The following is a 24,818-nucleotide window of genomic DNA, read 5'->3' on the forward strand; positions in this document are numbered from 1 at the left end:
GAAAAAGGAGAGATTTGATGATGCAGCAACTTAAAAGGATGAGTAACTGTGATAAATGGATTATTCTTTCTGGTGGAACAAGTAGTTCATGCTCAGAGATAGAATTTGCATATAAGTTATTGAAACAACTTGTAATCTGTTCTATGAGTAAAAAGACTCCCTGCCTCAATAATAAACTTTTATTTCCATGTTTTTAAAAATTAATCAACAATTCTATAATTATGTCAGGATAAAGTTCTTCTAATGGTTTAAGTTCATATCTTTTACACGCTGCTGATTGGCAAAGTTAGTGTGTTACTTTTAATGATATAGGTACCTAAAAAGACAGCTTAATAAGCATTTAAATTCCTTTGACTATTTATTGTTCATTAATGAATGTGTGAAATTAAACACTTTTAATTATAACCATCTTTTAAAAATATTTATTGCAGGGAAATTTACCTAAATATTCTCATAACTCCCTGATGGTTCAAGCAATAAAGACAAACCTAACAGACCCGGACATACATGTGCTTTTCTTTGATGTGGAAGCGTTGATTATTCAACTCCTGACTGAAGAAGCCTCTAGGCCGAATACTGCGCTTATTTCCCCAGAGAATTTGCAAAAGGCATCTGGCAGTTCAGACAAAGGAGGCTCTTTTCTAACTGGAAAGCGAGCAGCAGTTCTCTTCCAACAAGTGAAAGAAACTATCAAAGAGAACATAAAGGAACATCTCCTTGATGATGAAGAGGAGGATGAGGAGATAATGAGGCAGCGAAGGGAAGAAAGTGATCCTGAATATCGAGCCAGCAAATCTAAGCCATTGACCCTATTAGAATATAATTTAACTATGGACACTGCAAAATTATTCATGTCCTGCCTTCATGCCTGGGGTTTGAATGAAGTTCTGGATGAAGTTTGTCTTGATCGGCTTGGAATGCTGAAACCCCATTGCACAGTATCATTTGGTCTCTTATCGAGAGGAGGTCATATGTCACTGATGCTTCCTGGTTATAATCAGGCTGCTTGTAAACTATCACATGGGAAAGCAGAAGTAGGAAGGAAGCTGCCAGCAACTGAGGGAGCAGGAAGGGGAACTTACGGAGTGTCCCGAGCCGTTACCACACAACATCTCTTGTCCGTCATATCTTTGGCAAATACCTTAATGAGTATGACCAATGCAACTTTTATTGGTGATCATATGAAGAAGGGCCCTACCAGGTGTGACCATGATAGTTTGATTTTATTCTTATGTTTCAAACAAAAGAAACCTGTTTTACTTTTGTCACTTTATTACTTTTTTGGCTCTACCCACTTTAGCTTTTTTTTTTTTTTTTATAATTTTATTTATTTATTTTTCCCCCAAAGCCCCAGTAGATAGTTGTATGTCAAGTTGCACATCCTACTAGTTGCTGTACGTGGGACGCGGCCTCAGCATGGCCGGAGAAGCGGTGCGTCGGTGCGCACCTGGGATCCGAACCCGGGCCGCCAGCAGCGGAGCGCGGCACTTAACCGCTAAGCCACGGGCCGGCCCCACCTTAGCATTTTTGTGTCATCAGTGTTTCTCCTTTAAATTTTAAAACACAATATGCATGATTTAAAACATAAAATTATACAGTTTTATCTCTACTCAGACATGCTTACGAGCTATTTTAAAAAAGGGAATTGGGGGCTGGCCCTGTGGCATAGCAGTTAAGTGTGCGCACTCCGCTGCTGGCGGCCCAGGTTCAGATCCCAGGCGCGCACAGATGCATGTCAGGCCGTGCTGTGGTGGCGTCCCACATAAAGTGGAGGAAGATCGGCACAGATGTTAGCTCAGGGCCAGTCTTCCTCAGCAAAAAGAAGATTGGCATGGATGTTCACTCAGGGCTGATCTTCCTCACAAAAAAATAATAAAAATAAAAGAAAAAGAATTGGAATGAGGGAGTAGGTTACAGTTTAGCTGTAATGAATTATAGACTAGCTCTTCAGTAAATATAATCTTAGAATTATATCTACTTAAGTTTGCACTAACATTGAATTCCAAATGTATATTTGGTTAAAATACTTCTCTTCATTGTGACCCATATGTGTTTGGTGATTGGCTTCTGAATTTTGTGAGAAGTATGGTCAGAATTTTTCAATAGGAAAAGAGAAAACTATTTTAAGTGCAAGAGAATACTATTTTAATATTTCTAGAATACTTAACCTGAATTGCTATTTCCTATTTTCCAGAAATCATGAAGACAACTTTTAAACTGTGGTTTTATTATACTTTATTGACAGTTGACCATACTAAGATTTTTTTTTTTCTTGATCTAACAAATGCTTAAGTAGCACTTGCCTTATGTCTGGCTCTGTTGTGATGCTATGTCATTAGTGCGCTTAACCCTATAAGGTAGGTACTTTTATTATCCTTTTATTACAGATAAGAAAACTGAGACACAGAGAGGTTAAGTAACTTGTCCAAGGTCACACAAGGAGTAAGTGGTAGAGCCAGAATTCAAAATGAGACAGTCTGCCTCTGGCGTCCAAGATTTCTTAATACCTTACCTTTTTCAGATTTTAGGACTGAATTCTTTTAAACTCAATGTATTGTTCCGTGAATTCATTTGGACCAATGATATGAGGTGGGCTGAAATCTCAGTGCACTAATATTGAAGAATGAAGGACTAATCATGTTATTTACCTGTCAGTGTAGTACATTAAAGTGTTCTTAAATGTTTCTTAAACTAGTATAAAGCATAAATTATAGATATAAAATCTTTACTTGCTATTTGCTGATTGTTAATTTACTATATTAAAATTTGAAATGGAAAATGTTAATAGGTAAAAAACAAAAAAAATCCCATCTTTCTGGAACAGTAAATTGAAAATGTTCTGGATGTGTTTCTTTTGCAATTCATTTGGAACTTGAAAGTTTGATATTTTAAATGGTTCTGGAAATATGAAAATAAGAACATATATATACATGTATTTTCTTCTTCTTTTTAAAGGCCACCTAGACCAAGCACCCCAGACCTTTCTAAGGCAAGGGGTTCCCCTCCAACTTCCAGTAATATTGTGCAAGGACAGATTAAACAAGGTAAAATTAAATCTTATTTAGTAATTGACATGACATTTCAGCTCTAGAAACTAAGGAGGCATAGCTAATGTATAATCATAACATTTTGTTTGTCTCAGATTGTTAAAAGAGAGAAAAGTTGTTATATTCCAGATGTAAATATGGATAATTAAGATGTCAGTTAAAAATAAATCAGATTTATTTAGAAATTGATAAATGAGTGTATTTCACATAATTTTATTGCACTGTCTTGGGCCTAATTTTTATGCATTAGGGGCACCTTAACTTGACAACACTAGTGCCTTAATTGTGTGTATCTTGAGTTTAAAAGTTATACCTATTTTTATATTACATTTAGAAATGTTTAAATTCGTATTTCCATACTATAGCTATTCTTCTGCCATTTGCCAGTAGTTGATGCATTGTAATCCACAAGTTGAAATCCTTTTTTTTAATTTAAATCATTATATACCTTAACTTTTGTCTGTAGCTTTGTTTCTCATTAGGGGATAAACGAGAAGAAAGGTTGAGTTTCTCTTGATTATCTTTTATATTCATCTTAAGACTGACAAATGAGCTAACCAGAGAGTTGGTGGGGGGTAGTCACTTCTGCTTAGAGAGCTTTCCTTCAGGCCAGGGGTTAATGCTGACTCACAGAATGTGATAGAAGTGAAGAAGTAAGCAAGAGATGGGATGATGAAGGTTCTGCTTGTAAATGGTGACATTTGAGGGTGTTCTTTTTCTCCTTTAGGTTTTTTTTTTGTTTGTTTTTTAGATTTTAAAGAGACAATGAATAAATAGTTGTACAAGATTTGTTAGATGAACAATAGGCTTCCAACTTCATAGCTACATGTTCCCCTTCCCTAGGACAAGTTCTTTTCTCTCTCTTAGCTGATTATTTGGTACTTAACTTTAATATCCTTAAATGGTATGCTTGATTTTCAGTTTTAGGCACTGTCTGTTGGCTTCTCATTATGGAAGATAAGCTCCCACACTCTCTCTGCCATTCCTCTCCTTCATGTCCAAATCCATATGGTCACTCTTCTTATTTCCCTGTCCTCTCATTAAACTTATATAATCATTTTATAATAGTTTATATTAAGTTACATAAAAGTTATATAATAGTTTTGGTAAGGTAACTTTTTATACTTGTGTATGTATGCACATACAGAAAAGTGCACAAGACAGAAATTATAGCTTAGTGATTTTTACAAGCTATACACTGTTGTAACTATATTCTTAGACAAGAAATAGAGCATTGCCAGCACTCCAGAAGCCTCCTGGGTGTTTCCTCCCAGTCATTATCCCTTCCCCTTCCAAAGGTAACTGCTATCTTGACTTCCTTGCTTTCATTCATAGTTGTACCAGCTAAGTGTAAATCCCTAAACACTATTTTTGTTAGTTTTGCCTGTGTTCTGAATTTTATATGAATTCGGTTAATCATAGAGTATGTATTCTTCTGTGTTTGGTTTTTTTTGTGAGATTTATCAATGCTGTTGCATTTGACTATAGTTTGTTCATTTACATTGTTCTTTTTTATTGCTGTGTAGCATTCTCTTGAATGAATAGCTCACAGTTTATTCATCCATTTTTCTGTCCATTGTTTGGTTTTCATAAATAATTCTGCTTTGAACATTCTTATATTTGAATCTTAGTGTACATTATAAGCATTTCTGTTGTGTACATAATCAAAAGTGAAATTTCTGCGTATGTTTATCTTCAGCTTTAGTAGATAGTGTTAACGTGTTTTCCTAAGTGAGAAACTAATATACATTCATCAAAAGGCTGAAGTGAAAAAGATGGAAAATATTGTGTTAGCTAGGATATGGATCAACAAGGGTTCTTATACACAGCTGGTATGTTGTCTAGATATCTTAGCCAACACTTAATATTTTCTGTCTTTTTCATATTAGCCATTTTGGTATGGCTAATATGTCTAATATATCAATCTTTTCATTTTTGATTAATATTTTTGTATCCTGTTTAAGAAGTTACCCTGATACCCCTACTCTGATATCATGAGGATAGTCTTCTCTGTTTTCTTTTAGAAGCTTTTTTATTTTACCCTTCTTATTTAAATCAACAAACTGCCTACAGTTTAATTTTGTGTATAATGTGAAGCAGGGGTCCTGTTTCAGTTTTCTCCTCCATACAATACCAGATTGGTCCAGCATGATTTATTAAAGAGACGATTTTTTCCCCACTGCTTTGCAGTGCCATCTCTGTCATAAATAGTGTCCTTATATATGATGGTCTGTTTCTCGGCTGTTTTGAGCCCATTGATTTGTTTGTGTATTTTTATGCCTTAATTACTGTAGCTCTATAATAAGACTTGATATTCAGTAGATCAAGTCTTCCCATCTTATTCTTCTTAGAGTGTTTTGGCTATTCTTGTTCCTTTGAATTTCAATACAGCCGTGCGCCGCATACCGATGTTTTGGTCAGTGATGGACCACATACATGTACGACAGTGGTCCCAGAAGATTAGTACCATGTAGCCTAGGCGTGCAGTAGGGTACACCATCTAGGTTTGTGTAAGCACACTCTATGATGTTCGCATGATGAAATCACCTAACGACACATTTCCCAGAGCATATCCTTGTTGGTAAGTGACACATGACTGTATGAATTTAGAATTGGTTTCTCAGCTGTCACAAAAACCTATTGTGATTTCAACTGCAATTTTATTGAATTTATACATCACTTTGGGGATAATTAATATTTTCATGGGATTCACTTATTCAGTCCATCAACTTGATATCTGTCTACACTTATTTAGGTCTTATTTAGCTATCATAACACTTTTATAGTTTTCTGTGAGAGGTCTTATATATCTTTTATTAGGTTTATTCCTAGATATTAGATTTTTAAAATAGTCTTATAATTGGTATTAAAATTTTTTCATTTTCTGTGCCCTTGGTATAGAAATGAAGTTGATTTTTGTATACTGACCTTGTATCAAGCAATCTTGGTAAATTCACCTATTTATTGTAATACTTCATCTGTAGATTCCTTTGATTATATGGATGATCGTATGGGATAACTTTTTTTTCCAGTGTCAACTTTTAATCTTTCATAATTATGGATTTTTCCTATATGCTTTTACAGATAACTTTCAAGAAATTAACTCTATTATTCCTTTCTTATGTGTTTATCGTCAGTACATGTTGGATTTTATCATGCTTTTTCTGTATCTATTGAGATGATTATATAACTTTTTTCCACTGTTAATTTGATGAATTTAGAACGTAAACCCAGTTTTGCATTCAGGAATAAAAACAATCTTGTTGTGATGTATTATTTTTGTATATATTGCTGCATTTGGTTTAATATTTTTTATTTAGGAAAAAGTTTTCTTCTAATATCGTTATAGGGTTTTACATTATTCAGGTTTCAGAAAATGGATTGGGGAATCTTTCCTCTTGTTTTATTTCAGGTAGAATTTGTGTGACTCTAATTTAATGTAATCTAATTTACTCAGGTATAATTTGTGCATTATTTCTTTCATAAATGTGCAGTGGAATTTGCTGGATTTAGATCTAGAGTTTGTACGGAGTTTTAAAATTCTGGTTTCAGTTTCTCATTGTTGTATGACTCTTCAGATTTTCTGTTTCTTCTTATGTCAATTCGTTAAGTAGTACACATGTAGGGATTTTTCCAGTTCTTCTGAATTTTCAAATGTGTGGGCATTTGAAAAGATAATGTTGTGTGATCTTTTTAATTTCTCTGGTATCTGTAGTGATGTCTTTGTTTTTGTTCCTGATATTAATCATTTGTGTCTCCACTCTTTTTTCTTGATCAGTCTTACCAGGGACTTATCAACCTTTTGTCCTTTAATGAACCCACTGTGCCTTTGTTTATCCTTTCTAGTGCGTAATTTTTCCTGTTTCACTAAATTCTGCTTTTTATTTACTTCTCCTCCTTCCTTTGGATTCAGTATGCCGGTTTTTTAAATTAACTTCTTAAGATGGATGGTTTCTTACTGATTTTCAGCCCTTCTTCATTTAGAGTGTATGCCAAAAATCATGTCATCTGTGAATAAAGACAATTTTACTTCTTTTCAATCAGTATGCATTTTATTTTTCTTACCTTATTGCACAGGTTAGGACTTACAGAATAATGTTTAATTGAAGAAGTTAGAGCAGACTTCCTTGCCTCATTCCCAATCTTAGGGATAAAGCATTTAGTCTTTTACTGTTAAGTATGATGTTAGCTATAGGTTTTTCTTAGATGACGTTGAGGAAGTCATAGTGGCATTGAGGAAGTTCCCTTCTATTCATAGTTTGCTGAGATTTTAAAATTATTAATGGTTGTTAGAGTTTGTCAGATGATTTTTCTGCATCTGTTGAAATTATATGATTTTTTTTTTCCTTTATTTTCTTACTAAGACAAAGTACATTGCCTTTTGAGTTTTGAAACAACCTTGCAATCCTGGAATAGACCACACTTAGTCATGATGAATTACCCTTTTTATAGATTATTGGATATAATTTGCTCAAATTTTGTTAAGAGCTTTTATGTGTGTATGGTCATGAAGGATTTTGGTCTACAGTTTTCATTTCTGATAATGTCTTTGTTCAATTTTGGTAACAGGATAATGTCAGTCTCACAGAATGAGTTAGGATATTAACCTTCATTTTGTATTTCCTGGAAGGGTTTGCGTAGAATTGATATTTTTTATTTCTTTGATCTAATTCACTAGTGAAAGTATGAGGGCCTAGAATTTTCTTTATGGGAAGATTTTTAACTACAAATTTAAATGGTTTAATAGATATAGGGCTATTTAGGTTCTTTTCTTTTTAATTTCATCTTGGATGAGCTTTGGTAGTTTGTGTCAAATTTATTGGCAAAAATTTGGTTAATATTCTCATTTTCCTTTTCGTATCATGTCTGTAGAATTTCAAATGGTATTCCCTCTCTCAATTCTGTTATTCATAATTTGTTTTTTTTTTCATTTTTCCTCATTAGTCTGGCTAGTGGTTTTGTAATTTTATGGATCTTAAAGAACCACCTTTGGTTTTATTGTATTTTATCTATTGTTTTTCTATTTTGTATTTCATTTATTTCTGCTTTGATATTGCGTTTCTTCTGCTTTTAATTTGCTCTTTTTTTTAGTTTTTTAAGGTGGAAGCTGAGGTCGTTGATTTGATATTTTTCTTCTTTTCCACAATAGGCAGTCACTACTACAAGTTTTCCCTGAGTACTGCTTTAGTGGTATCCCACATATTTTGATATGTTGTGCTTTCAATTTTCCTTTTGATTTTTTCCATGGATAATTTATTTGTGAATTATTTAAGTTTGTAAACATTTGGGGATTTTCCAAAGATCTTTCTGTTATTGATTTCTAATTTATGGTCAGATAACATACTTTGCATAGTTTGAATCCTTTGAATATTGAGACGTTTTATGGCGCTGAATATGGTCTGTCTTGGTAAATATACTGTGTGCATTTCAGATGACTGTGTATTCTGCTGTTGTTGGGTGGAGTGTTTATAAATGTCAGGTCAAGTTGCTTGACAGTGTTCAAGTTTAGTATATACTTGCTAATTTTTCTGCCTACTTGGTTCTATCGTTTAGATAAGGATTTTGAGATCTGTGCAATAATTGTGCGTTTGTTTATTCCTCTTTGTATTTCTATCAGCTTTTGCTTCATGTATTTCAAAGCTCTCTTATTATGCATGTAAATCTTTAGAATTGTTATTTCTTGTTGATTATTTGACGTTTTGTCATTATGAAATGACATCTTTATCCTTGATAATATCTTTTGCTTTGAGATCTTTGTTTATAATAAAATAGCCATTTCAGCTTTTTTGGTTATTGTTAGCATGGCATATCTTTTCCCATTTTTTTGCTTTTCACCTATTTGGGTCTTTAAATTGTGTTTCTCATAGGCAATCTGACCTGCTTTTTAACTGGGGTGTTCAAACCATTTACAGTTAATGTGATTATTGATATGGTTAGGTTTGAGTCTGTCGTCCTGCTATTTATTTTTTGCTGGTCTCATTTGTTCTTCTTTCTTTTTCTTTTTCTGCTGTCTTTTGGGTTCATAGAGTGTTTTTTATGATTCCATTTTATCGCCTTTATTGGCTTATAAGCTAATTTTTTATTTTGTTATTTTAGCGGTTATTTTAGAGTTTCTAGTCTACATCTTTAAACTTATCACAGTGTCCCTTCAAGTGATATTATATCATTTAACATTTAATATAAAAAACTTTGCAATATACTTGCATTTCTCACCTCCTGGCCTTTATGTTATTGTTGTCATGCATTTTACTTTTACATATGTTATAAACCTTACAAATAATTATTATTATTTGTGTTTAATAGTCAATTATATTTTAAAGATACTTTAATAGTAATAAAAAAGCATACATCTTTACCCATATAGTTACCATTTTTGGTGCCCTTCATTCCTTTGTGTAGATCCAGATTTCTTTCTGGTATAGTTTTCCTTCTGCCTAAAGCACTTGCTTTAACATTTCTTATAGTGAGAGTCTACTATTCTTTCAGCTTTTAAATGTCTGCAGACATCTTTATTTGCCTTTGATTTTGAAGGCTGTTTTTGTCTGGTATAGAATTCTAGGTTGGCCATTTTTGTCTTTCAGTACTTTAAAGATGATACTCTATTGTCTTCTCACTTATATTGTTTCTCACCAGAAATCTGATGTCATCCTTATCTTTGTTCCTCTGTATGAAACCTTTTTTTACTGTATTACTCTTGCTGCTTTTAAGATTTTCTCTTTATCACTAGTTTTGAACAATTTGATTATGAGGTGCCTTGATGTTGATTTCTTCATATTTTTGTGGTTGGGAGTTTGTTAAGCTTCTTCGTTTTATAGTTTTCATTAATTTAAAAATTTTTCAACCATTATTTCTTCAAATATTCTTTCTGTCCTCCCCTCTCTCCTCTCTTTAGGGATCTCAAATTACATGTATATTAAGCCACTTGAAATTGTTTCACAGCTCACTGATGCTCTTTTTTAATTTTGGATTCTTTTTCCTCTGTTTTCACTAGGTAGTTTCTTTTGTAATGTCTTCAAGTTCATTCATTTTTGTCTTGACAATGTATAACCTGCCGTTAATCCCATCCAGTGTATTTTTCATCTCACATGTTGTGGTTTGCATCCCTAGGATTTTGATTTGGTTGTTTTTATATCCTCCTTGTCTCTGTCTAACTTTTTTGAATATATAGGTTACAGTTATAGTAACTGTTTTAACACCCTTATTTGATAATTCTGACATCTCTGTCAGTTCTGAGTTGATTTTAATTGACTGATTTTTTTCCCTTCATTATGGACTGTGCTTACCTGCTTCTTTGCATGCCTAGTAATCTTTGATTAGATGGCAGATATTTGAATTTTATCTAGTTGGGTACTGAATATTTTTGTATTGTCATAAATCTTCCTGAGCTATGTTTTGGGATGCAGTTAAGTCATTTGGAAACAGTTTGATCTTTTTTTGGTCTTGTTTTTATGATTTGTTAGGTGGGTTTGGAGTATTGCTCTAAGGCTAATTATTTCCCATTACTGAGGCAAGATCTTCCTGACTACTCTATCCAGTACCCCATGAATTATGAACTTTCCAGTCAGGCTGGTGGGAGCAGGCGCTGTTTCTGGCTCTTCAGTAGGTTCTTTCCCCAGCCTCTAGCCGTTTCCTTAAACACATGTACTGATGGGTTCTCGAGGGGAGCCTCTGAAGAACTTGGATCTTTGCAGCTCTCTTCTGTCTGTCCTGTGAATTCTCGATGTCCTGGTTTCTCAACTTCAGCTCTGTCTTCTCAACTCAGGGAAACTGCCAGGCTTCTCAATTCGCCCTTTCTATATCTTGGCCTACGAACTCCTTCAAGGCAATAAGTGAGGCAATAAGACTCACTTTGTCTCCCAACTCCTGACTCTCAATCCATCATTGCTTGATGTCCAGTGGCTTGAGACCATTGTTTTATGTATTTTGCCTTTTTTTTTTTCATTTGTTTTGGATGGGATTGTAAATGTGTTTCCTCTTATTCCATCTTGGCCAGAAATGGAAGTTCCTCTCCCTTTATTTTTAAAATGTTCTAAATATACTATTACTTTATAAAGTAAGAATCCTTTATGTTGTATAGAGTTTTAATATTTTTAGAGTGTTATTTCAGGGAGAAATGGAAACAGGCTTGCATAGGTAAGAGACTTGTTTAAAGCATGATTAGTTATGATGGTACAATTAAGACACAACCAGCACCTTTTAACTCTAGATCCTGTGTTTTCTCCACAGCAACATGTATTTATTTTCTAAATTCATTGAAAATATCTTCCAGATTATACAATACAAGTCAGGAGCAGACCATACTCTCGTTCATTTAGTTAGTTCAAACTTCATTTACGATCAGTTCCTGTTAGAGATATTCTTTGTTGTCATCATCATTATCATCTTCGTTATCATTCTTTACAGTTGATGTTTCTTCTTGGATTACATTTTTCTCTGTCTGTAATCATAGTAGACACAGGTGATCCTGTATAATTTATGACATTGTCACGATACACTATATACTTCACCACCAATATGGTTTTGGATATGCTCATCTGGTCAGGTCTGAGGATTTTTAAGTTGGAATGCTTTAATGTTGCTCCTCAGAAAAGAACTGAGTTTTGAGAGCGGTGAAGAAGGCACTGAAAATTGAGTCTTTTTCTAAAACATTTACTTAAGGCGATAGATTTAGGAATTTCCATTTGGAACAGCACAGATGCTTGTTTTTTAAAGTAAATAAAGGTTAGCAATCTGTACTGAGAGTTACATAGTACAATACTTTAGGACGGCATTATGAAATCCACTTTCTATTTGAATATTGAAATGAATATATGACGTAATTATTTCTTTAACAAATATTTGTTAAGCACTTTTTTTCTCCAAACAATTCTGTTTGGGATATGAGAGAGATTAGTCTGAATGTGTACTCTCTTGAGTAGTTTATATGCATCCAGTAGTTAACACATGAACATAACCAAGTTAGGGTAGGGAGTGGTAAGAGGTATAGGTAAACGGCTCTGAGTTCTCTGACTGCAATTCAGCTAGAATATTATATATTCACATCTTTATACTCTGACTTCTCTTACCTTGGTTTTATTTTAAACATTTTCCTCTTTCCTTATGTTTTATTTTCCTTTCTCCCACTACAGTGCACATTGATTCACAATCCATTTTTTCAAGTTGGGTTACAAACATGAATATGCTTCTTTTTGATAAACTGTCACTTATATGTTGGCTAATACTTGTTCAGCTGCAAAATAATCTATATGGAGTAAAGAGTTTAGCTGAGGATTGGACCTTTCATAGATATTTGGGTCTGAGAATAAAGATGATATAGATAGTTTAGCTAACATAATTTCTCACAAACAATATCAGCATATTTTATTGGAAGATAATTTTTTCACAAGAGGTTTATTTTGTCTCACAGTGAGCTTGTTAATTCCATGTTTGCCAATAATTAACATTTACTGACAGTCATGTACTTTTTGATAGAGACAGTATTTATTTATTAGATACTTGATTTTGCAGTTTGTAAAACATCTCACTTGAAAAATGGATGGAAGATGTCAGACAACTGAATTTTTGTTCATGGTCATACAGCCCTAAATCTGCCCATGACTTCAGGCTTTTCTGCATTCTAACACACTGTCCTTCTCTTGATCAATTCAGTATCTCAAGGCATAAGTCTGTGTTCTGTGTGTCTAGTGCTTATCTTGGTTGTGACCATGTCTTTTTGTTAGTAGCTGCGTCTTTACTCAGTGGTAGGTGTGGAAGCAAGTCTAAACAATTTAAAGATTTAAGGTTATGTTACATTATTTGCATTTTATTTTTCAGAAACAGATTCAGTTTAGGTTGTCTAAACTTAGAAGAAGTAGTCTTTGTTAAATTATCTCAGGAATTGTTTACATAAATTAACCAATAGTTTCTCACCATCCTTTTCCAGGGTCTATAGCAAAAAGCTTGGAGTACATATATCAGGTCAATGGAGGGACCTGAAAAGTCCTTAAAATTTTGTGTTTGAACTTATGTCTTTAAAAAAAAAAATTGGCTTATAACTTTGGTCTGCTTTGGAAGCTCCAAGAGCAGTGATATTTTTTCTTTTTTGTTTAGTGATTTATCACAAGTGTTTGGAACAGTGGTTGATACATAGAAGGCGCTCAGTAAATATTTGTTGAATGAATGAATCTGTAGATACCTTCTCTTTAAGCTTCTAGAGTCTAGATGACAATAACTAGGTGCTGAGGCTATAAGGACAGACCAAAGAAATTCCTGCCTACAAGGAGCTTATGTCTAGTGCTGAAGATTCAGAGGAGTGCAATTTATAATAATATTTTAGTTGGTTATTTATTTGTCTTTTCTACCAGACTCTGAGTACCTGAGGGCAGCATCTTTATCTAATCTTTGTGAGTTTTTATATGCTTAGCCCAATACTTGGCACATTGTAGGCATTTATTAAGTGTTAATTAAATGAAGTATAAAATTTTAATAGCCTTCATATGTCTAATTCAAGTTAGTGTTTATGTTATATCTTTATCTTTCACTATAATGGACTCTCTCCCCATGGTTTTTGGTCTTAGCTCATTTATTCATTTTGGATGTTAGTAATGAAGAAGACTTTTTTTTTATAGAAGTGTTTTGTTTATTTGTTTTGACTCTTCAGCTGGAGTTATAAGCCAAGGTAAAATTGTCATTACATCTGAACTTATTTCAATTCTGATGTAATCCAATGGCAAATATTATCACCACTTGCATATTTTGTCTTGCTGGCTGGCTTGCTGGCAGAATACTGTCTTGGGTTGTTACCTCATGCTGCTCTATGGTAGGTCCTTATCCTTTCTATTGCCTGCAACTTTGTACTCCCTTGTTGCCCTTAGCTATTTGTCTTCCTCTTTTATAGTGTTTTAAGGATATCTTTTTTTCCTTAGAATGTTTGATTAATGATTTATCCTAATACTTCATGTTGAATTAAAAGATGATTAAAATGCCCATCTACCTAAGACATAAAAGTTTAGACATAAAGGAAGTTTATAAAAAGGCAGACGTTGCTCTCAGATCTCTGCTTAGATGGCAGACCCAGTGTGGAATGCCTTTTTTTTTTAAATACATGGTGGTTGACTCTAAAAATTTCCTAATTTCTATTTTTTTCCTGTTTTCTCCTCTATCCTCTCCCTCTTGAAGCTTCATGACTTTAAAGCGATTCATCACTAAATAATTTTTTCGTTTTTTTTTAGTGTTAAGCTTTGAAAAATCTTACTTTTTTAAGCATTGGATTTGATTTTCTAGATTTTCTTTTTTCCTTCTGAAAAATGTATTGAAAGGGCTATTTATGTTCATGCACCAGGAGGCTAGTGCGGTTTAGATCAATGTGTAGAGAGCACTTGCTACCCAAAGTATGTTAACTGTCCTATATGTATTTTTAAAATCACAATGGCAGTAGGGAAAAATGAAGTTTAGAATCAGATTTCAAATGAAGACTGAAATAGACCTGTTCAAAAACAGAAGCCATGGATATTGTAATATGAAGTACTTATGTATATGCCATTTAAAGAGAAGCTAGAGCGTATGTGTGCATATATATGTTGTCATCCACATTTTTTGATCTTCATCGATCTTTTCCTGTGAGAATGAGCAGTTGAAGAGGCTCTTAGCTGCAAAATTACTTAAAGGACTTTCCCAGGTAAAATACTATGACTTGTGTCAGTTCTGTCATCGTTTTGAAGCTGTGCTGAGACTCCTTGGTTGTGTTTTGTTAATTTTTAATAAGAAAGCTAATTAGTAGTTGACGTGGCAGCTTTTCTGTTTTAAGAAATCAAATGCTTGCTTATGTTTTACGGCATAAATCTTCGATGTTCAGTGCCACATGTAACTTCTTCAGATTTATTGTCATTAAATCTTGAACTTTTTATTTTGGTAGTCGTACTTTTTTCTTCTAATTTTTATTGCTGATTTTTCTATGTGTGGACAGTTTTAAAAGCTTTAGTGGAGTTTAATTTCAATATCCTTAATGAATTATGAAAATAGTTCTAGATTCTGCAGTTTCAGTTATGAGGTAGTCTAAATAAAGTATTTTTTGGTGATGATGCAGAGATTTTTAAAGCATAATAAATCTGATTTCTTGGTTTCTATTACAGTATTTTTCGTGATTTTTAGTGCCCACAGGATTTATTAAAGGAAAGTGTAAATGGCTTTTTCTATATGCATTATCATTTAAACAGGACTCCAAAAATATAACACCGAGAATCTGTTTATTTCTCATTAAAAATAAAGTTACATACATTGAATATTATTCTATTAAGACATATTATGCTTATTCTAACAGTTTTGCCAGTGCCATTTCTAGTTTCCTTTAGACTTCTGACTTAGAGAAAACATTATCATCTAATCCCACTACTTATTTGACCTAGCTAAGGTAATGATCACTTAGTCCTAAACTTTTGTTCATTTATATTGAATTTCCTTACCCTCTCATTCTAGTGTCCTTTCAGAATTAAGGGTAAAATCAGACGGAGTTAACACAGCCTTTTCAGAGATAATCACTTCTTTTTTTTAAGTGAAGTTATAGAAAATTCCCAACTGCTGGAAACCACAAGAGGAACTTTCTCAGTGATTTTGGTGGCATGAAATCTAAAACCTGAAAATTTACTCTTTGCCACCAAGGCTTACCAACTTTTTGCATGGGAAAGTAAATATTTTATAGGCCATAATAACTGAATTTGTAATTAAAAATAAGAAAAATGAAAAATAAAATTATTCAATGGAATATAGAAGTATTTGGGATTTCTTTGCAAGATTACAATGGAATTCTTTGATCTTATGAAATATACAATTAAGAACAGCTCTATTCCTTTCATAAGCATAACATTATAAAATAATTGTAATTCATAAGGAACAAAAACAGGCCTGTTATAGTAAAAAAAATTATAATTTCCCAGATGAAACTTTCATGTGTGCAAAGTGTGCTTCTTAGGGTTTATGGAGTTGGATTTTCTGTTTTTTATTACTGTTCACGTACTTCTTTTAGTTCTGCTGTTTACCTCACACTTGCCTGATTGACATTATGATGCATTCGTGTGGAAATTATGAAAAGTTGTTTTCATGCAGCTGTCCTATAGTTACAAAAGAACTTCACTGCGTGAAAAGCAAACATATCATTCAGCAGACAATGCTTAATCTGTTCAGGAGCCCAAACCTATTGCTGTTCAATGACGGAAGAAAAGAGATGGATTAATTTGAAGATGCTTGTTCATGACATATGGTAATTTCTCCATAGGAAGGAAGTGTCAAATAATGACCTCTAAATCTTAACATTGACCTCCAGTTGTAGAATGTGTGTGCCATACGGTCCTTTTTTTTTTCGTATGATAATTTAAGCAGAAACATTTTCCTGGTAGCATAACTTTTGTGGGGGGCCAGGGAGGGGTTGTTGTATCTACTCTATAAGGATTATAACATTCACAATAATTATTTTTAGAATGTAAAGCATTTGCATCATAAAATATTTTTTTAAACTCCAAAGAATGACGCTATATTAGGATTCTTCTAACAAGAGCGAAGTATAGTATATAGTCTTTACAAGTTGGTATATTTTGAGTTTTTATAAAGTGAGTGGGGAAAATTGAAATGATCTCAGTAGATATTGGTTTGAGTTATTAAAAAATAATTTACACATAATGTTAGGAAATAAATTATTAGAAGAAATGTAATTGACAATATGAAGACCAACATAAACTTTTCATTATGTGACACATTTTAAAAATTACATTTTTGCTAATTCTTAATATATCTGTCATTTTTTCATTGTAGCCTTAGTTGTTTTAGAACTATTTTTTGTATTAGTTGACACATCATTCAACTATAATATTAAATAGAGTTTTGTTTTAAGAGGAATTTGAACTACATTGTGATTGCTATTCAATAAAATATATCATTTCCCTGCTGTAATCCTTAACGATCATGCCCTTCTAATTAAAACACCATTTTTCAGTTCCACATTTACTATATTTTGCCAACTTTGTTTTTCATTCTTCACTAATACTGAGCTTTTTTTCAGAAACTGCTGTACCTCAATTCTCTCCTCTTTATTTCTTCTATTTTCCTCTGCAAGTTCCTGCACCTGTCGTTTCCGCTCGGTCTGATGCTGACCACTCTGGCTCGGACCCTGCTTCTACTCCTGCTTTACATACCTGTTTCTTAGTAAATGAAGGTATTCTCTCTCAACTTTCTAACAACTTTCTTTCAATCTATGCTTTATTCTAATATGACATGTTCTTTTATCTAATTTATACATTCATCTGCTTTGTTATGTATGAGATCCTAAAGTTTCCATTTTATAACTTTATTTGCTAATGTCAATAATAAGGGCCAATTACAAAAATGTAATGTTACTCCTGATTGGTATCAGCTGTGTTTCCTGTAATCTAGAATGCTGTTAAAGAAGTGCAAAGATGCTAATCTTTGATGTGAAGTAGGTATTAAAAGTAGATTCATTTTTATGGTGATGTTTACTATATGATCTCTGGTGTTAGAGCAAATGATCGTATTTTACATGTATCACTGCTCTGTGACAGTATACATACTTTGCTCTCTTTACACACCGGGTAGAGAGTAGGATATGAGGGGTCTCTTAATTTACATTCTCACTTGAAAAGTCTTCAAAATGATGATTAGCACCAGTGATTATAGACTGATAGGAATTCATCTATTTATCCTTCTTACTATTTCTGTTTCTGGCTGAGGCAAAAATCCATAATTTCAATTTTTAAGATGTAGTTAGGCTACCATATTATCCCTGTGGAGTTATGCTAGTGGAGAGGGTTTTTGGAGCTCTGGAAATGTGAATGGAATCCACAAACCTTTATTCCCCAAGAGCCCTCTAGGATTATTTATACTGCCTGGAAGCTTAATGGAACTTGTGAGCTCTGAGTTATATCCACTCTCTTCATTGTGGTCTCAGTCTTCACTGGTGGGTGTAATATAAAAAGGAGGAAATTTACAAAATGTCAAATGTAACACAGAAGGATTCTGACTCTTCATGGAAAAGCAATATTACAATCTATTCAAATGGAAAGAATGGTACAATATCTGTAAAGTACAAAGTCCTTGTTCTAAGTACCACTCCTTTGGAAAGAAAACATGGGAACTTACAAGTATAACTCATTTTTTGTTTGGTTTCCCTGTCATAGACCTGAACTAAGGTTTGTATGTTAAGACTGGCTCTTAGCAAAAATAATTAGGATCATGTTTGTTAAGCTATTGTGAAAGATAGTAATTCAAAAATAAGCTATTGACTTTGGACTGTGGTGAGAATCATCATCATATTAAAATTTAGCTCATAATTACACTTCATACTTTTAGAAGACATTAGAACACTTTAAGAATTTACTAGGTAGTAATTTATATTTATATATTTATGTGTGTGTGTGTGTGTATATATCTCTGTTAAAAATAAGTTATAATCTAAAGTGTATGTGCTCACCTTAAATAATGTAATTATATATTCTCAGTTGAGAGTTTTCTTGCTAAAAGGATGAATCTTTAGATAAGTGGCTTGTCTCTCTTTCACTGAATATCTCTCTCTCTTTTTAACAATCTCAATAATCCTTTTGAGTTTTTGGTAGGGTTTGTGTTGTTGTTTTAGAAGACTACTGTTTAGATTATTTCAAAACATTAATTTGCTAAAATTCTATGATCACAGATAATTTACCTTGTAATATGGGTGCCTTTAAAACAGGGTTGAAATGAGGACTTGAGAATATTTGGATACTAGAACTTTTAAATATTGCAGTGTTTGTCTCCTTCATATAATCAGTTTCCATATTGTGGATTAGAATTTTGGAAAAAATAACTTTTATTCCCATAATTTAGGGTTAATGATGCTTAAGATTTTGTAAGCATTGAATTGTCAGGTTTTTATTTTGTGGAATGTCTGAATTCATTTTTCCTCTCAAAATTGGTATAATGTTACTTGTTTCAGTTATGTTGTGATTAAATATCCGATTCATTTTGTAAGAAAAGGGATCAATAAGTACCTTAATTAAAGGCCCTCTGACTGTCAACAGGCCTTCTGTTGACTGACATGGTGGTAATACACAGATGACAGGCCTTAAGTGACATGAACCTATCTTTGGATATCTGTGAATGCCCTTTTCACTGAAAGTAGTTTCAAGTCTATAGCTCTAGTATGTGTTTATTTCTGTGCTTTCCCATCCCTGAATATATGTTTTATTTTAGAGGGACTGTTTAGAAATGTGTTTTCCATGTAGAATTCATATATACTTTATGTGGAAATTTATTTTTATTTGTTTTAAGACTTTGAGAGTTCTTATAAGTACCAGTTACATGATTTAGAGGTGAAATATATTTGGTATAATGCTTTGCACAAGATATCTAATAATTAGTTGAAATCATTTATAACATAATTTAGCAGATCTGCTTCTTTTTTCTTTTTTGGTATACTTACATAAAGAAAAATCTTGGAATTAGGGAATGCCAAAATGTTTAAAGTATTTGTAATATAATACATTTTAACAGGATGGAGTCAGCTGGCTGCTATGCATTGTGTTATGCTGCCAGACCTGTTGGGATTGGACAAATTTAGGCCTCCACTTCTCGAGATGCTGGCTCGGAGATGGCAAGATCGATGCTTGGAGGTAATATCGTGGTGATATGGATATAAAACAAAAACATTAAAAAGGCATTGGACAAGTGTCAATTTGAAACAAAAATGGTTAATAATTATCTAATTTTTATCACCTGTTTATTATGTGATAGAAAATATAGATTCCTGATTTTTTATTTAGTTTATATACTGAACAGTAATGTTTCAGCTTGCATATTTGTTTACTTTTTTTTTAATTCAGTGACTATTTGATAAAAATTTTCGTATATTTTATGGAACTGTTTCTTAAGTACTGGTTTCTATACAGATCATACACGTACGTGTACACACACATACACACCCCCTGCCCCCCAAAATCACATGCTCAGGTTTAATCACATCAATCAAATTCTAAGTGAAGAGCCATAGTTCGATGGAAGGTACTGTATTATAATAAAAGGAGAAGGTCTTTGGAATTAGAAGAGACCTGGATTTAAATATCAATTCTGCCAATTATTAACTTTGTGACCCTGGGCAATTTACTTAACCTATTTGAAGCTCATTTGTAAAGTGGGGATAATAATACATTCCTCATGGGATTGCTGTCAGGATCAAATAAGATAATGCAAGTAAAACAGTAAGTACAGAGCCTGACACATGGTAGGAGCTCAATGAATAGTAGCTATTATTTTGTGTTAATGGACTTACGCTGTATTAGAGATTGCCTCAAATATAGTATCACCAGGGACTTGGAAGTGTTTTATAGAGATTTTGTTTATTATGGCATTTGACCTATATAGCTTTAGCAGTTTGTATCATTCAAGATTTTTAATTTACCAGATATAAATAACATATTTGCTCCTTTCCTGGTCTTTCTTCCCTCAACTCCGAGTGGAATTGCAGCATACTAAAATTTTCATGATTTTGCATTGAATAATATTTGAATTCACTTCAAAAATCAGTCATAATTAAAAACAATTTTTTATTCAAACTCTTGTCAGATGCTGCTGAGTTATCTTTTCAGTTATAAATAGTTAATAAATTTATTGGTATATCACTGACAGTTGACTAGCTTCTTTGACCCCATGCATGTGAAACTTTTGCCAAAATAAAACTAAATTAAAACTGCAAAATAAAAGTTATGAGCCACATTGGAAGAAAAATTGAGATAATATAATTTTGAAAAATAGTTTCCTTCTATAAAACTAATGCCATTACACAGGAATATATTTGCTTATTTGTTGAAAACAAATTGTTTAAGCAATTCTTAGGTATACATGAATCGTGTGGATTTATATATATATGTTTATGTAAACAATACCTATTTAGCCTATTATAATGTAGAGGAATTCACTAGAGAAGGTTAAATTTCTTCAAGCTAAAAGAGAAAACAAATTTAGTAGTTCTAATTGTGATGTTTAACAATAATATTTATATGGAAATTTAAAATTGAAAATGCTAAATTAAAGTGCAAGAATGTTTTAAAAGGTTTGGAAAATGAAGTTTTAAACCCAAGGCTAATTAATTATTCAAATATAATTCTATCTATTAGTGTTAAAGTGTTTTTTGTTTGGATCATGAATTAAAATGTCTTTGATTTGTTAGCATTCAATTTATTCCACTTTAAGTACTAATTCATTATTTGGTTAGCAGTTTTTCTCATGAAAATAAATGTGGTTTTTATATTTTCTAGCTTTATTTCATTATGAACTTTCTAGTTTTTAAACACTTGCTTTCTTGGTTTTTACTTTTGGGTCTGTGGTATTCTCAGGTCAGAGAAGCCGCGCAGGCCCTGCTTCTGGCAGAACTGAGAAGAATTGAGCAGGCGGGCCGGAAGGAAGCCATTGATGCCTGGGCTCCTTATTTACCTCAGTATATGGACCACGTCATATCACGTAAGGGTTTTCATGCTTTTCTACAAAGCTTTTCATACTCATGTAGAAAAGAACCAAAACTCACAAATAGGCTTGCTCCTACCTATCAGCAAAAGTGAGTTGTTGACCTTAAAGTGAAAACAAGGGATCCTCAAATTCTACTCATTTGTTTTCTGAATCCCTACAGTTTGGAGTTTGGTTAAAAAAAAAAAATTTTATATAAATATCAAAATATTCACTAATGGGCTGACCCCTTATAAAATTAATCCCCAATCAAAAATCCTACTGTATTTAACACTAGCATCTGTCATTGCCTGTTGTATTATTATGCTTGTGGGTGCCAACTTGTTAGATATTGATCTGATGATATGCAAATACATAGACGAATAGTGCAAATACAAGACGAATCCTTTCCAAGTTGAAGTTGGAATTGTGAATCTTTAAGACAAAGATTTGGTAGAGTTAGACTACTATACTGTTGAAAAAGAGAAATTTAGAAAGGGTTTTGGTTGATGGATCTTTCAAAAGAGTATAATTTGAATGAATTGTGAAAAATTGTTGAAATTTTTGAATGTTTTTGTAAAATAAAATTTCTGTAATGCTGCTAGGTCAAATTTGCATTGAAGAAAAGTTATATTGTCCTGTCATAATTTTTTTCTTTTTAGAAAAAGTATGCTTCATCCTCAATTCATCATTTGACTCATTCTTTATTCTTCTAAAGAAGAATTCAGAATTAAAATTTTAACCTGTTTTATTGAGAATAAGAGGTTCAGTTTCACTTTTTTAAAGTCTCAATGAAATAGAGTCTCAATGAAACTTTAAAAAAAAACTTTTTACTATGAAAATTCGGCCTGGGTTTTAGATGGATTTCGTTTTAAATGACCTTTTGTCAGTACCAGTTTTTCTTGGTAATGAGATACTCATTACATATGTCAAGACAGACAATACATGATTGTATAAGAAGGAAAGTGAAAACAAGATTCAAAAGAGTCTATAATTGTTATAACTGGTATAACTCTACCAGATGTTTGCCAGTAGTGACTATAGTTGTTTAATTAGATGACTGTGTTTGTTTAATTAGGTATGTGACCTTGGACACTTAACCTTTCTCAGCTTCAGTTTTATCACAGCTGAAATGAAGATGATAGTAGGCTTTATAGGGTTATTTTGAGTATGGAATGAGTTAATCTTTGTTAAGCACATGGAACAGTGCCTAGGCCATGGTAAGCACTATATATTTGTTAAATACATTCATAATCTATAAAAATGCAAATATATATTTCACACATAACCAAAACATCACACATTAACAACTCCAGTTAAAATTCTTTAGTCTGTTTAGGCAACAGACTATTTATTGAGAGAATATTGGTTTTCATTTGCTTATTGGGAATTTTTCCATTTTAATAAAAGGAAATTAAGTTTAAAAACCAGGGTCCTTAGACATATGGACTCTGTGTGGAGTATTAGGCTTAAAGTTCTTATTTAAATATGTATAGGTTTAAAAAAAATTCTGCTGTTAAAAAAATAAGATTAGGATGAAAAAAGCTCTGCTTTTGAATTTTTGAATAGTCTGGAACAGTGCTCTTTGTTCAGTAGCTTGTGGCTGTTAACTTCATAATATTCCAGAAAATAGAATTAGGTCATCAGCTCGTCATAAACCTTATTGAATGAAAGATCCCCATATTTAAGGACAAACTATGAGTGTAGTACTGTAGAGTAGATTGAAGGTGAAACTAAATAGCAAATCACTAGAGATTCTTTTAAAAGGAGAACGCTATTATGGGAATCTGGAGAAACATTTTCAAGACATCTTTATTTAGAATGGACTAGTGTAGACTGGGAGAATGGATTAAAGTAGAATAAGTAGCTGGGAGTCTGTTACAGAAGGGGATATGGGAACCAGACCTAAATGTAGATAGGGTAGAATAAAAGATAATTCTAAGCCTTGATTATAGATTACATATAAAGTTCTAAGAAAAACACCAAAGATTAGTACCATGTTGTATTCTTGACAGCTTGGGAAGAGAAGTGCCATTAGCAATGGTGGTGGATGCCATTTAAGTTTTTTCCTGGAAAGAAAAAAATTAATTAGCTACAGGTAAAGGCATAATATGGCCACAAATTACTCCCTGAAGCAATGGTAAAAAGTGTGTATGTTGCTAAGTGGGAGGTCTGTTAGTGGGTCCAGAGAGGACACAGTATAAGTAAAATAATGACAATACCTACCATTACTTGTACACTTTCTCTGTGTCAGGCTTTTGCTAAGGACCTGGTTTGTGTTATTTCATTAAACCATTGCAATAACCCTGTAAAGTAGGTACTGTTATCACTACCAACCCCTGGTTTTTTTTTCCCCCAGATGAGTTAATGAGGCCAAGAGAGATTAAAGAATTTTCTGAAGGTCCCTCAGTTACTAAGTGACTGTCAGACTACAACTCATCTCTTAACCACTATTTATTTTATCTTGCTTCCTCCAGCATCCTTAGATCTTATATGGAATGAGGGTGGAGGAATGAGTAGATATTTGCTTTAACTTATCCTGCTTTCACACAGTGCCATTTCCAGCCATATTAAATTCAACAGCAAAATGGAGCAGAAAAATAACTATCAGAAAATTACCCTTAATTGTTCTCATCATTGTTTAAATAGGGATCAACTAGGTTCTTCTTAGGTCAATTTTAAACTTTTACATTTATGTAATTAAAGTCCTTGGTATTTAGTTTAGTGTCCCAGAGTACTGTATAAATTAACTGAATGCTGGTTTACTTAAAATTTTAATCTTGTCACTCACTGTAATTGTATTTTTAGCCAAAGAATAAACAGACATGCATTCTACATGTAACTAAAACGTCTCACACTAACAACTCTTAATATAATGTATTAATGTATTCTGGAACTTTTACATTGACTGAGTGTAAAATTAGTTTTAGTTTGCTTTACTGGGAGCTTTCTATTTTAATGAAAGGATGTCAAGCTAAAGGAATAGGGATTCTGAACGTGTGAAAGGAGAAGAAAGCATGCAACAAATGAGGAATGACCACATAGGGCTGTTGAACAGATTTGCTGTCCGAGGGGATCAAAAGGTTATGGAGGCAGCTGGTGGACAGCCCACACCTGCCATCAACGTGCTTGTAGTGAAATCACTTCTACTATTGTCATTAATGTTTGAGGAAACGATTATTGTAGCAACTTATAGCATAAAGCATTGTTTTAGAAACTTAAAACCTATTTCTAGGACGGGCGTGTTCTTAAACACTAAAGTAGGTAAAATGTAAAGCAATATAGCTGGTAAACACACCATTCATCAGATATCTTCTT

The 24,818-nt window shown here is 32.9% G+C and overlaps 1 protein-coding gene across 4 annotated transcripts in view; it reads left to right on the forward strand.

The window, feature by feature from the left end:
- WDR7 (WD repeat domain 7) overlaps positions 1-24,818 on the forward strand; it is a 359,360-nt gene that overhangs the window by 106,796 nt on the left and 227,746 nt on the right. For 3 of the 4 annotated variants that reach the window (XM_058557197.1, XM_058557199.1, XM_058557198.1), the window contains 4 exons: positions 432-1,201; positions 2,956-3,044; positions 19,557-19,675; positions 21,395-21,518. In XM_058557197.1, coding sequence (XP_058413180.1) covers positions 432-1,201; positions 2,956-3,044; positions 19,557-19,675; positions 21,395-21,518 — 1,102 coding nt within the window. The remainder of the gene's footprint in view (positions 1-431; positions 1,202-2,955; positions 3,045-19,556; positions 19,676-21,394; positions 21,519-24,818) is intronic. The other variant, XM_058557200.1, reaches the window with a different exon arrangement.

Source organism: Diceros bicornis, chromosome 16 (assembly GCF_020826845.1).
Source record: "Diceros bicornis minor isolate mBicDic1 chromosome 16, mDicBic1.mat.cur, whole genome shotgun sequence".
NCBI classification, from domain to species: domain Eukaryota; kingdom Metazoa; phylum Chordata; class Mammalia; order Perissodactyla; family Rhinocerotidae; genus Diceros; species Diceros bicornis.